Source organism: Stigmatopora argus, chromosome 10 (genome assembly GCF_051989625.1).
Source record: "Stigmatopora argus isolate UIUO_Sarg chromosome 10, RoL_Sarg_1.0, whole genome shotgun sequence".
In the NCBI taxonomy this organism is placed as follows: Eukaryota; Metazoa; Chordata; class Actinopteri; order Syngnathiformes; family Syngnathidae; genus Stigmatopora; species Stigmatopora argus.
In genome coordinates, this window is record NC_135396.1 from 8,515,276 (window position 1) to 8,527,675 (window position 12,400).

Below are 12,400 nucleotides of genomic sequence, written 5' to 3' on the forward strand. Positions count from 1 at the left end.
ATATATCCCAGTCCACATTTTTGTAATACTTTCTACAAGCCATTAAAAGGACACACACAATGTCAACATTTCAAATGTATTTTAATCATGACAAAAATCAACCATGAATAGTGGACATTGTACAACAGTTCCTGAGTTTTTACACAAATTATGAAGACCAGAAAAAAAAGTTTGAAACAACATTAGACAGTAATTACTGCACTGTCAAATTTTCCTTTTGATCAGTTTACATATGGCCTTATTTACAATAAGGTACTGGGGGAAAACATTTTAGCATCAATGTACAATATAGAGGCAAAACTGGACAATATGTCCAATAACTACAACCAAAACAGTAGTAAAACACAGAAGGTCACTTATACACAAACAGCACTGTAAGTCATACATTGCCACCTTTAAAGTAAATACTGAATTTGCAGCAAAGTTGGATATATAATATTAAAATCCACCGGGTAACTTTTACATGTAACATCTGATGTATTTTTTCCTACTGAACGCTCAAGGTGGATAAATTGTGCCCCATTTTACCTTATATTATCTATCCTTTGCTTTCAGTCAGCTATTTATTGCCCATACATCTATGTACAAATACCGCTTTTCATCTCTTGGCCACTCGGAAGAAGAAAAAAAATTAAACAATACCGCTTTTAACTCTTGCCAACTTTAATGAAGAAAACAGTGTTTCTTATATCATCACAGACAAAACACAAGAGGACTTCTGTAAAACAAGTTCAGTGTATTAAAAAACATTACAAAAAGAGTTTGTTCCAAAATTGGTGATGGAATTCTGTTCTAACACATGCCTCACCACCATCAATTGGCTAGATGTCACAGCTTGGTAGTGAATGATGCGTCAAGTAAAAATGCGTGGGGGGAAAAAACGTTCTAAAAGTGCAAGGTGGATAATGAAAGGAACACTGGATAGTCAAAAAAATAGAAAATCTGTTGACGCTATAAAACAGTGAACTAGGGCCACAAACCCATATATAGCATTACTTTGGCAAGTTGGTTTATTTTAATGTGCATTAGAGAACAGAGTGTGCCATGGTACAGCTTAAATTTAACCACCCGTGCCGTTGTTGCTGCATGTTAACCTTTGTCGCCACTTCGTCCTAGGTTGTCAGATGATAAACGATGACTTGTGGCGAAAATGTCCCTGAAAAAAAATAGTACTTCAGCTATGAAGGACACATTATAAATATTTCCCGAAAATGCAAGTTCTAAACAGCTTGCTAAAATCGGCAGTCAAACTGCAAACTATTAAAATTTTACATAATTAGTATAACCTCTTTAATAAAATAAAACAATTTTGATTAATTTTTTTTACCTCATCTGCATCGCCATATTCAACCCCGTCGTTCTGTGCCGGCCAACTAAATCTGCAATAAAAGATAAATACACAATAAATGCGTATGTTGCCATTACACGGAAAAATAGACTACACTTTTAGTAACTCACTCGTTTTCATTGTGGCCTTTTTTGGTGGAAAATGCGCGTAAAAGACAATGCCAAATGCAGCCGATCACAAGGAACACTGCTAACACGCCACCGATAGACTTGAGGACAATGTCGAGGATGTCAACGTCATCTGTAAACAATAGAAAGATATTCTTATTTCAAAATATACAATCAATCTAAGCAAACCAGTTTTATGAGGTATTTGTCATGGTCATTTATATCTCAGCGTGTTAACTGTTACGGAGGCCACCTCACTTGGTGGCCCGCATGAACGTCAAGAGTACCCTCCAAGATTTCCTTAAAAGTTGTGTGACATTGTGAATTTTTAGAATTTTTATATTGATTAATAGAACTTATTATTACAAATGACTCAAACTTTGATTGCTCACAATAAAATGCTACTCTAAAATGATGGGAACATCTCTACAGAAATTAGCCATCTGTGTACATCCACAAGGGAGTTGCGATTTCTGCCTCTTACAAATGGGATCAAATACCAAAAGTTTTGCATTTATATTTTGGTTCTCGGCATTGCACACATTACATGCTGGTGTATTAAACGTTAGAAAAACTACTAGGCTGTTGCGTAAACCTTACATTAGGGTTCTGATCTAACGAATATAGTAAGCACTTTGCTCATCAGGTCATGTTTTAAACTTTTTTTGGTCCTCTTGGGACTGTTAACTAAACAAAACTTACATTAGTGGCACTGGCCTATTTAATGACTTATCTCGTGAGGATGGCTGGCTTGCAAGCCTTTCTTCAACAGGCATAAATTCACATTCATGCTAACAACCTCATAAATGTGTATGAAAATGCTATTAGGAGTGTGGCTGCTCTTCCTAGTGACAAACTGCTGAATTATGAGTTCCATTTAGAATTGCAATCATCCGCAGTATCCTAATTCTGCTGTCTTTTAAATGTATACAATGCCATTCACGTACTAAACGTCAACATTCTCCTTACAGTAGACAAAAGTGCACATGCAATAAAATGTCACTCACAAACTTCCATCAACTGGGAGGGACACTGGGCGTGGCCCGCATCATTCTTGGCTTGGCAGTAGTATTCCCCCGCGTCCTCCTTCCTTACCCTGCGGAATTTCTGACAAGAGAAAATGTCAAGTTAGTTGAGTGACTTTAGTGCAATGTCGACAAAATGTTAAAATGTTGTTTCCGGTGCTCACATCTGAATATTGACTGTTTTCATATACAAAAGTATTAAGACTAGAGGCCGTAAAAGGAAAGGGAATGTGCTTTCCCACAAAGTTGGATAGACTAAAAAAAAGTGTGTACGTACCAGGCTTCCAGTGTCTGTGTTAATGGTGTATGTGGCATTGATAAACTTGGGCGTGTTCTTGGGATCCTGGGGAAGCTCCTCGTTGTTGTGGAACCAGCGGTAGATGGGTGTCGGGAAGCCCTCATTCTCTAGACACCGGAGCTCGGTCGACGTGCCCACCGTGACTGCTTCAGGCACGCTGCATCGGGGCACCACGGGTTTCACTGTGCACAACAATACAAATTTGGTGTAAATTTGTGCTCCAGACTTGTGAACATCTTTGCGTGGTGATAGTTACTAGCTACTTTTGACGGTTGTGTTGTATAAATTAGACAAATTGTGAAAAATTGTGCATTCAAAGTAGCATAGTTACGAACACTCTTTAGTATTAAAGGCAGCCATGTTTATTTAGTTGTTTAATTTCACACACCTCTCACAGCCAGGCTGATTAGAATCTCATCAAAGTCCCTCTGATCGTCAATGGCAGCCACCTCGCAACGGTACTCGGCCGTGTCTGTGCGGGTGGCGTTGAAGATCAGAATGTTGGCTGGCTCTCTAAGCTGTGCTCTGTTTTCCAAGTCGCCTTAAAAATGGAGAGAGTGGGGAAAACTTTACAATGGCTGATTGAAAAACACAGCATGGCTCGGGTCAGGTCACGAACGGAATCCAGAGCAGAGTTTTCTGAAGAGTGCCATTCATTCTCGTCAGTTTATACCGACCGCCATACCTGATATCTTCCTTTGAAAGTAAACATAGCTCGGGATGCCATTCCTTATCTTCTTCCACTCAATCCTCGGGTTGTTGGTGGAGATGGACTCTATTAAGCAGGTCAGCTCAACGGCTAAAAAAAAAAGAGGTGGGTGGGATGGCGGGTGCAATGCAAATTGAGGGAATGAAAAGCTACTTTTTTGGGGGAAATAGGTTGCGGCAACTTACGCTCAAACTCATTTGCCCACACAATCTTGTCTGTAGTCCGGAGGATTACTGCGACCGATGACGGGATGTGGCCTGTGGAAAGACAGGAGAAAAATTATTTAAAGCTGAGTCACCGTGATGGAATTTTCATTAGCAGACATTAGCAGCTGGGCAGCTTGCTTTATAAACAGCGGATTATCATGATAAACACACACACAAGCTCCCTGCTAGGAGAAGTATTAAATGCTTCCTATTCCTATCCGAGAAGATTAACCCAAAACCGAAGGAGGGTATACACATAGCTTCACTTCCACTTTGTCGCTCACTTCCCTTTATGATGGTTAATTGGATAATAATGCGGCTGACGGTGGGTCACGAGAGGGGACGCTACGAATGTTCAATTGCTGCTCATAAAACCATAACGATATGGAACCGGGCCATAAATATTCTAGCAGTGACGGCCTTTTATTGTTCTGGCTTTTTTCCAGACACAAGCGGAGGTTAGAGTGCTGACTTTGAGCTTTACGGGGGCATTGATTTGTCAATTTATTAGCTACGGGCACAGAAGCACTCCCCAGCACAATTGAAGTTCTATATCAAACTCTGGTCACCTCATCTACCCCTACAAAGTAGCAGTGGAAATACAGTTGCTCTCACTATGATACATTGGACAATTACTTTAATAACCACTTGGCAGTGCCAAATTGACTGATATAATCTTCATTAGGTGTGGAAAAATAATGCATCGCAATCTTTGGGCAGATGAATTATTGATACATAACAGCTTTATCTTCATTAGATGTTATAAAAATAGCATGCGTCTGTCCCTACATAATATTGTTAGGTTTTCACAGCTAAAACACACACAAATATTGTCTCTTTGTCTTCTCTGGTTTTTCCAGCATCATACGAACTCATTCCGGTCTGGTCACAACTTGGTATGTTCACAGTTTGCATTGTCATTTTGGACCTTCTCTCCAGATTCAGGATCATCTTGAGGCTTTGTCTTCTTGGTCATTTTGGTTCTTGCCTTTGATTCTCCTGTGTTGACCAGTATGCTTGGGGCTCTGTGTACTAAGAGTGACACAGATGCTCTACGGCCTACTTTGATGGACATTCACTTGCCTTCCAGCTCTGAACAGCTGATGAGCAGATGTTGATAATGGAGCGTGCCCCAAGCGGTCTTTTCATGAAACAGTCACACGCCAGGATAGATATGTTCTTAGTGCCCTTGATAGTGCTGGTGATGTGCTGTAAGAATCAAAACTGGTTCTCTAGACTGCTAAAATGCAGACTGTCTTGCACCGTCTTGTGTCCTGGCATGCCTTCATAAAAGCATCTGTGGTGTTTCACACTCAGATGCAGTTGGCTTCTCCAATTGATTAAAGCACATGGTTTTGCCCTCTGTCAAGCTGACTGTCTTTTTGTGCTCTGCGCTTAACTGGCAATCAGGGAAATAAAATTTCCCCAACGTTGTTGTTGTACATGTTGTCGTATGAGTAAAGATGTTCTGGTAAATATGCTAAAAGCTCAAGCTACCATTTTTTTTTCTAAATCATGTCCAGACACCTGACTTATCAATGAATCTAGAATTCTTCACAAGACTTTGAGGTCTAAGTTCACAAGGTCTGCTCTTTATTAGTATGAGACTGTGCAGCATGCTGGAAAGCCACAGTCAACGTAACGTGCGGTCTATTAATATTGAATAGGAAGAAAGCTAGAAGACCACAAAAAGGATCCCGAGCCCAATGTTGGAACATGACATGAGAAGACTTCAAAGCAGAGCATTATCGCAACCATTACGTATCATCGCCTTGACAGGTGCGCAGTCTTGACAAACTGAAGCAGCTAAATAATACATTTGTGTCAGCTGTTGTTTTAACGCCTTAAAATGCAACAATGGCAGTTTTCTCAGCAGGTAAAGTCCTTCTCGTTTAAAATTCATGTAGATTTTGAGCAATAAACAAAAAGTGTGGGCGCCGCAAAAAAGCAGAAGCGCAAATTACCTAACCATGCTTAAATGTGCTGCATATTTAATCATCATTCTTGTTTGCCCTGGGGCACACAGAGCATACAGTAACTTAAGTTTTTAGCAGCCCTTGCTTGAGTGGACTCCTCAAAGCAATCTGTGTTATTTAAGTAAATGCCAGTTCCTTTTAAATAGACGGCTGCTTTGCTATCAAATTAAAGAGGAGGAGGAAGAAAATGGTCAACTCACATACTCGAGTTATTTTAGATCATTTTAGATAGTCATAGTGCGCTATAAAACTGTTAATATTGTTTATTCTTATAAAATTACTCGAGTCATAAGTTTGTACATTATACCGATTGTAAAATGAAAAGTTCCAAGTTTACTATCATTTCCCGTTTCTACTTTATTCTCCTAAAACCTCAACTTTTGTTGCAATCGTAGTTATTTACAGTATATGACAATCATTTTCTTATCATACTTCTTTAATATATGAAGTTAGGCAAGGGTGACAACGTGTTATCCCTAAATGCTGTTCATTTAAAATCTTGATTGCTACACTGAATGTTTTCATCATCCACTGGGCCTTTTAATTCATGTCTGATGCTTTTCATTTAGTTAATAGAAGGCCACACATGGGACATAACCCCTTGCTGGGTCAAGACGGTTTCCACACTCCCACTGGGGGTTGGATAAAAGGCTCCAAAATGGAGGCTGAAATTAAGACAAGTAAAAGACCCGCGCACACCACAAGACATGCCCCTTTCCTTGTTCCCCTGCAGCTTTCTGACTAATTCAGAGGTCTTTATTCAAAGCAGCCCGCTACCACGCGACATCAGTCCGCTTGCCTCTGAGGATGCCGCCAACTTGCGTGTGCACACACGCATACACACATACACACGCAGGCCCACACAGAGGGACTGTGGAAGCAATAAAAACACTGCTCCTGCCTGAGCATCAAGCCGTATCAAGGCCCCATCGTGTGAAGATGAGACATGACTCCCAGGGCTCGGGTTCTGTCTCCCTCGCTGACTTTTCCCACCCTGCACATGTTGGTGGGGGTTGAGAGCTATTTTTTTTATTCCAGCTGTGTCTGGACATCCTGAGGGACAGACACAAGGCGAATTTGTCCAGCAAACAATCCCTCGCAACTTGTGGATTATCCTTTAACAGCTTCGTACGAGGCAGGGAGGCCAGAGGTGTAGTATTATGGCTCAGTAAAAGAGCGGCTATAAAGGCATGAGTGCTTGCCCTCACCTCCACCCTCACCCCCCACCCCTTTGAGGCACATCCAAAGCATGACATTTGTGGATGTAGTGCTTTTATAACATCACACCATACTATGTACCTTCTACACATGAAATAAACATTGAATTACACTCCATGGCTTGAAACTGACAGATAATCTAGTAGGGATCATCTGTTGCAGGTCAATAATAATTCCATGGAATAAATTAAAGAGTTAATTGTTGTAATATTACGAGAACAAAGCATATAACAAGTCCTCACTGTTTCGGTTCAGTATTTGTCAGGTGTTCGTCTATTACACCTCAATGTTTTGTGATGTTTGTGACTTGTTTTGACACAAGTATGTCCTAATAGTACAGCATAATGGGTGAAATTACTTTTAAAATATTTTTTGGGGTGAAGGCAGAACATCTTAATGAAATTTCCATTCATTTTGAAGGGTATCTGTATTTTAACTTAACAGCATTGGTTTAAGCACAACACCAGTATTTGAAATAGGAGATCAGAACATTCACAGAGAGCTCTGTGATCAAGGAAATAGTGTTCTTTTAAATTCCCATCCCTTATTTGTTCAGTGACTGTAAAATTAGTGCGCTGTTTTATAGAGGTTGTCACCCTAACCAAATGTAGGCCGTGGGAATGCAAAAAGACAATGTAGAAATGAAATGTTAAATGAAGCTGACAATTAAAATAAAAGGTGACAATGGAGCCTCTGTGTCAAAATGCGGGTCAACCTAAAGACAATATATTAGGGAATGATGACAATAATCCCAGCACGCCTTAATCCGTCTTCTTCCATTTACTCGTCATACAATAGGCATTCTGCTGTCTGTGGAAATGTGCACTCCAGTAGTCATGTCCCGCAATCCTCTTACGCACCAAAATATGAACGCAGCTATAAAAAAAACCTTTCCCAGACATTCCATGGAGTACTTCCTTAGAAAACATGCTGCAAGCAACAGGGCCGCTGGGATATACTGTATCACAACTAGCGAGTTGACCATGTGTTTGTTATCTTAAAATCTTGAGGGAGATGAGAAAACATGTGTTATTCTTTTAATTCAGCCGATCATTCTAACTAAAATGCAATAGTTAATTTTGAAACAATGAAGTCATTCGCAAGGAGTATTTTTTTTACCCTCAAGAGCTATAAACTTCATTAAAAACATTAATTCCTGGGGACATCTATATTGGTGCGATGAGTCACTCACTACAACCTTAACACAAATATCAATGCAATAAAACAATAGCCAACACTAGCCGGGTTTATATGCACTTTTTTGGTAATTACGGTTGAAATCATGTTAATTTGTCTATTATGGAGCCTTTTGGCATTGTTTTTAGACTTCAAACCTATTGACTGAAAGAGACTTAGATTGAATGTTCCTTATAGTCACTGGCACTGCCATTCCTCCTAGTTAAAATGGATTGGTCAAGCAACAAGTTCATTAAAAACAAGGTACGCCTAGTTAAAAACTTGGTGGACAATAATTCCACATAGCAAATTATCGATTAATCTGTATTATTCATGAATGCAAAAACGAATGGAAAGCCACAGGGGTGGGAGATAGTGAGCGTGTTGATTTACACTGAGGTCAAAGGTTTCAACCGTACGGATGCAATCTAGCGTTTATAGACGCCGGGCAAGACACCACAGGCGTTCACTCAGCAAGGTGACCGCACACATACAGACACATCATTCCAATACCACTCACATTCATTGCCTGGTTGTTCTCGGCGAGGTAGATGAGACCTCACCACCCGTGTTGTGATTGCTTCACCTCTGTATCATTAGTCACATGATGGCCACAATTTTAAATGTCCACATTTAAATCAAACTAAAAAACGGACTTAGTATACTGTACCAATATTAAAGATAATATTATGAAAATATATGACTGTGAGATGGTAAATGTTCTCTCTATAATCCATAATGCCTCGCCGTGTTCAGATAGCGATTGGTTTGTGGCTTATCGATCATGTCTACATTATGTTACATATTTATGGATGTCACAATAGGTTTTAGCACTAAGATAGTCGACAATGAAGTCATTTTTAATACACATCTAAGACACTTTCTTTTGTTTCAACCTTAACTGGGAGTGGCCAGAGCACATTGTCGGCCATTGTCTACGGACCTGGAAAGAAAATATCTTTTAAACTGATCAAAGAACATTTTAAGGGATTGCATCAGTTAGACCTTCATTTTCCAAACCAAATTTCATAGCACCCTTGAAAAAAATGATCAATCTACTTTGAAGTTATTAACATTTTAATAGTTCATTAACTGCTTCATTAACCACTTTGAACAAAAGGAAAATATTTTGTGATCTGCTTGCTGTTCACTATCATTCCAAATGCAATACATGACCACTGATCCACGATTTCTGAACGGAATTTGAAGGAGACTTCATCAACCAAGTAAACGCCTAAAACAACCGAACAACATTAACAGTGAGGGCATCATTATCATTCTCCTCCAATTCCTCAGGTGCACCTACCGTTCTGAAAAATTTACATCACCCCCTTATTTTCTCACAACACATTTGGGAAAAAAGCAACTCGCGTAAGCCTCGTCCTTAACTTAAACATCCATATTTACAATAATAGTGAAACCAAGCAGCATGGAGGATTGATGTACTTACACATGAAGGCGCACACGACAACACAAAGTGACGCCGCGCACAAAGCAGATGTTGTCCTCCTGTTTCTCGCCATCCCAAACGACAGAGTAGCTGACATCGGAACACGTCGCGTGCCAAAAATATGAATAAAACAGTGAGAATTCCCTTCTCTTAATCAGCAGCGAGGAACTATACTATGAACCTAATTGGGGAGTACTGCTCCAACTACCACTACTCAGCCTCACTATAAAGAAAGGCTACGTCACTGCCCTCTTTGATTAACGTACGATCAGAGGGTATCAAACGTACAATTCCAGCGTGTCTTTCATCTCTTTGAACCTGTTTACGTAAAGCTAACTCGGCAGCAGCTGCTCGGAATGTTAGCCGGAGGAACAGCTGCTGCGGCGGCGTAGAGGCGACATGCGCGTATGCACGATATGGATCGAGCGCTTACCGAGGTTGATGCACAGCACACAACACGCGACCAGTCGCACAATCGCCATCTTGCAGCGTCTCATTTGTCGTTCGTGGCCGCACGCACGCTCGCCAGTGTCGCCACCTCGCACAAGGTACGAGGAGGATGGGGGGACACAGAAAGAGAGAAAGGGAGAGCGAGAAAAAAGAGGGCTGGTGGATGTTGCCAGCAACCAGTTTCCATAGCTACAGTGGATAGTGCTTAAGCCCCGCACGTTGTCTTGCAGGATCCGAGCACCTGATGGATTAAGCAAAACTACTAAATTGCGAGTGCATACAGTGCCACCTCTATTTAAGAAATAAATTGGTTCCTGAAATGGTTTTTGTAACTTAAAATTTTCCTAATTAGAGTTTACTAACTTAATCTGTTCCAAGGTCCTATCAACTAAATCATTTATTTAAAAGTGACCATTCATTCATCATCTGTACCACCTATTCACACAAGGGTCGCGGGGGATGCTGGAGCCTATCCCAGCCAACCAAGGGCACCCCGAATTGGTTGCCAGCCACATGCTGACAATCACACCATCCCCGAGTGGGAATTGAACTTAGGCTGCCCGCAACCAAGTCAGGTGAAAGAACCACTTCATCATTGGGTGGCCCCAAAAGTGTTCAAATTATGCCATTTTTGTATAGAATGAGAAACACACACAAATGTGTTAAAAGCCCTTGACGACAAACAATGGTCAGCGGTTTTGAAATGTGGAAATGTGCCTTTCAGATTGCAAAGAGGGCTAAATAGGAAGAGTGGAAGGATGCGCACAAGGGCATAAGGGCGGAAGATGGACAGAAAATGCATGTTCATCATTTTTGACAATGTGCTTGAAGATCACAATGCATACCTTTGAAATTTGAGCAAAATAATAACAATAAATCTCAATTTAATATCATTAAATCAACGGTGATAACTGCCTTACTCCTAAAGTGAATTATTCAAACAAATTGGGACTTTTGGGTCCCTAAGTTATATTCACATGATCTATAATTTAGATGACTGTATAAAAATATTATATATATGATTTTGCCTTTATATACTTCTCAAAGCGGTAGATGTAATTGTATATTCGTAACATCTTATGACCAATAGGTGGCGGCATACACAAATGTTTTACTTTAACTGCGCCAAATGTTTTTGGCCATATCCAGGATGAACTGTATAATGCCACTCTGCATGTAACTGAGTATAGTAATCTAAAAAAATCCCCGTTCCCTTTTCTAGCACAGCTTGAAGCTTGAGTTCCTTCTTGTAATGGTGTCAATCCAGGATCACGACTGTGCATCATTTCCTTTGCTTCTATGGCAACATATACTATCCAATGGTTTTACAGTATCACACGAGCTAGAAGTATAGTATATAAAAGAATACAAATGTCAGCAACCTAAATAAGCATTTATATGGTCTTGTAGAGGCACTAAATGCAACAATTACTCATTTGTTCCCCCTTCTAAGAAAATCAGTTTCAATTTAGAAAAAGAAAAAAAAACAGACAAACAAGCAAAATCAACAACTATCCAAATATGCAACGTGATGTCAAATGGGAGAGTGAAAGCTGTAAATTCACAGGTGTGGTGTGTGCTGCAATTATCACAATGTTAAAAATAGATTTGTGAGTGTGGTGTAGAGGGGGGTCTTGAAGCCTTCTTTTGATAAACATATGCTTTTCAACCCTATATCACTACCCTTTTACATCAATTCCACTTTATTTCCAAACATGCTGTGATTGCCATGGATATTTGAGAAACCTGTAGAGTCTTTTGTGTGTCACCATGGAGCATAATTATCGCTGCCTGTCGCTATAAAAGCCTTCGTAAAGAGTCGATTGAATTTACTCAAGCTCTGAGATTCATCACTATCATTTTAAACAGTGCAAAAAACATTGTCTGCCCTTCCAGTTAAAATAGGTTAGATTTTTATCAGTAGCAGTGAACCCTATCTAGGTTGTCTTCCCAATCTTTCACAATAGTAATTTGCCTCTTTTGACACATAATTCCTACAATATCGCCAATACCCAAAGTCTTACTGCTGCTATATTACTCCTCACAGGGAATTTGACAGGGATTGGGCATCCATCCATCAAAGCAGGCAGGCGGATCATTACCTGACGAGTTCTGAATATGACAAGCCGTGACTTTAATGTGAACGATAGGGCAAAGACCAAAAGTGACTTTGCGGCCTCGTCATGCCCTCTTGCCGGCGCACAGTGTGTGTCACTCAATTCTGCCACTTCCCCAAATGCACTACATCGCATCATAGCGATGGCAATTTGATTTAGTTTTTTTATTCATGTAATTCAATTAGAAGAGACATAAATAATTACATTTCCCCCTAAATAAAACAGATAAACAATTTGGGAGCCTATTTGATAATTCACTTTCAGAATCTCCCATTTTATACTTGATCCAAGCCCTGGAATTGAGGTAGGACAGATTGTTT

At 40.1% G+C, this 12,400-nt stretch overlaps 1 protein-coding gene across 2 annotated transcripts; it reads right to left on the reverse strand.

Moving 5' to 3' along the window:
- Positions 1 to 64: 64 nt before the first annotated feature.
- jam3a (junctional adhesion molecule 3a) lies at positions 65 to 10,157 on the reverse strand. 2 transcript variants are annotated; one of them, XM_077612211.1, is made up of 9 exons: positions 9,947 to 10,157; positions 3,673 to 3,744; positions 3,464 to 3,577; positions 3,167 to 3,319; positions 2,758 to 2,960; positions 2,463 to 2,562; positions 1,459 to 1,588; positions 1,328 to 1,379; positions 65 to 1,156 (listed from the first exon to the last, which is right to left on the reverse strand). In XM_077612211.1, the coding sequence occupies exons 1-9, from the start codon at positions 10,008 to 10,010 to the stop codon at positions 1,121 to 1,123; spliced, it is 924 nt and encodes a 307-aa protein (XP_077468337.1). In that variant the 5' UTR covers positions 10,011 to 10,157; the 3' UTR covers positions 65 to 1,120. The 2 variants fall into 2 exon arrangements, with proteins under 2 accessions (XP_077468337.1, XP_077468336.1); XM_077612210.1 differs by lacking the exon at positions 9,947 to 10,157 and adding an exon at positions 9,514 to 9,885.
- Between the last annotated feature and the right edge of the window lie 2,243 nt (positions 10,158 to 12,400).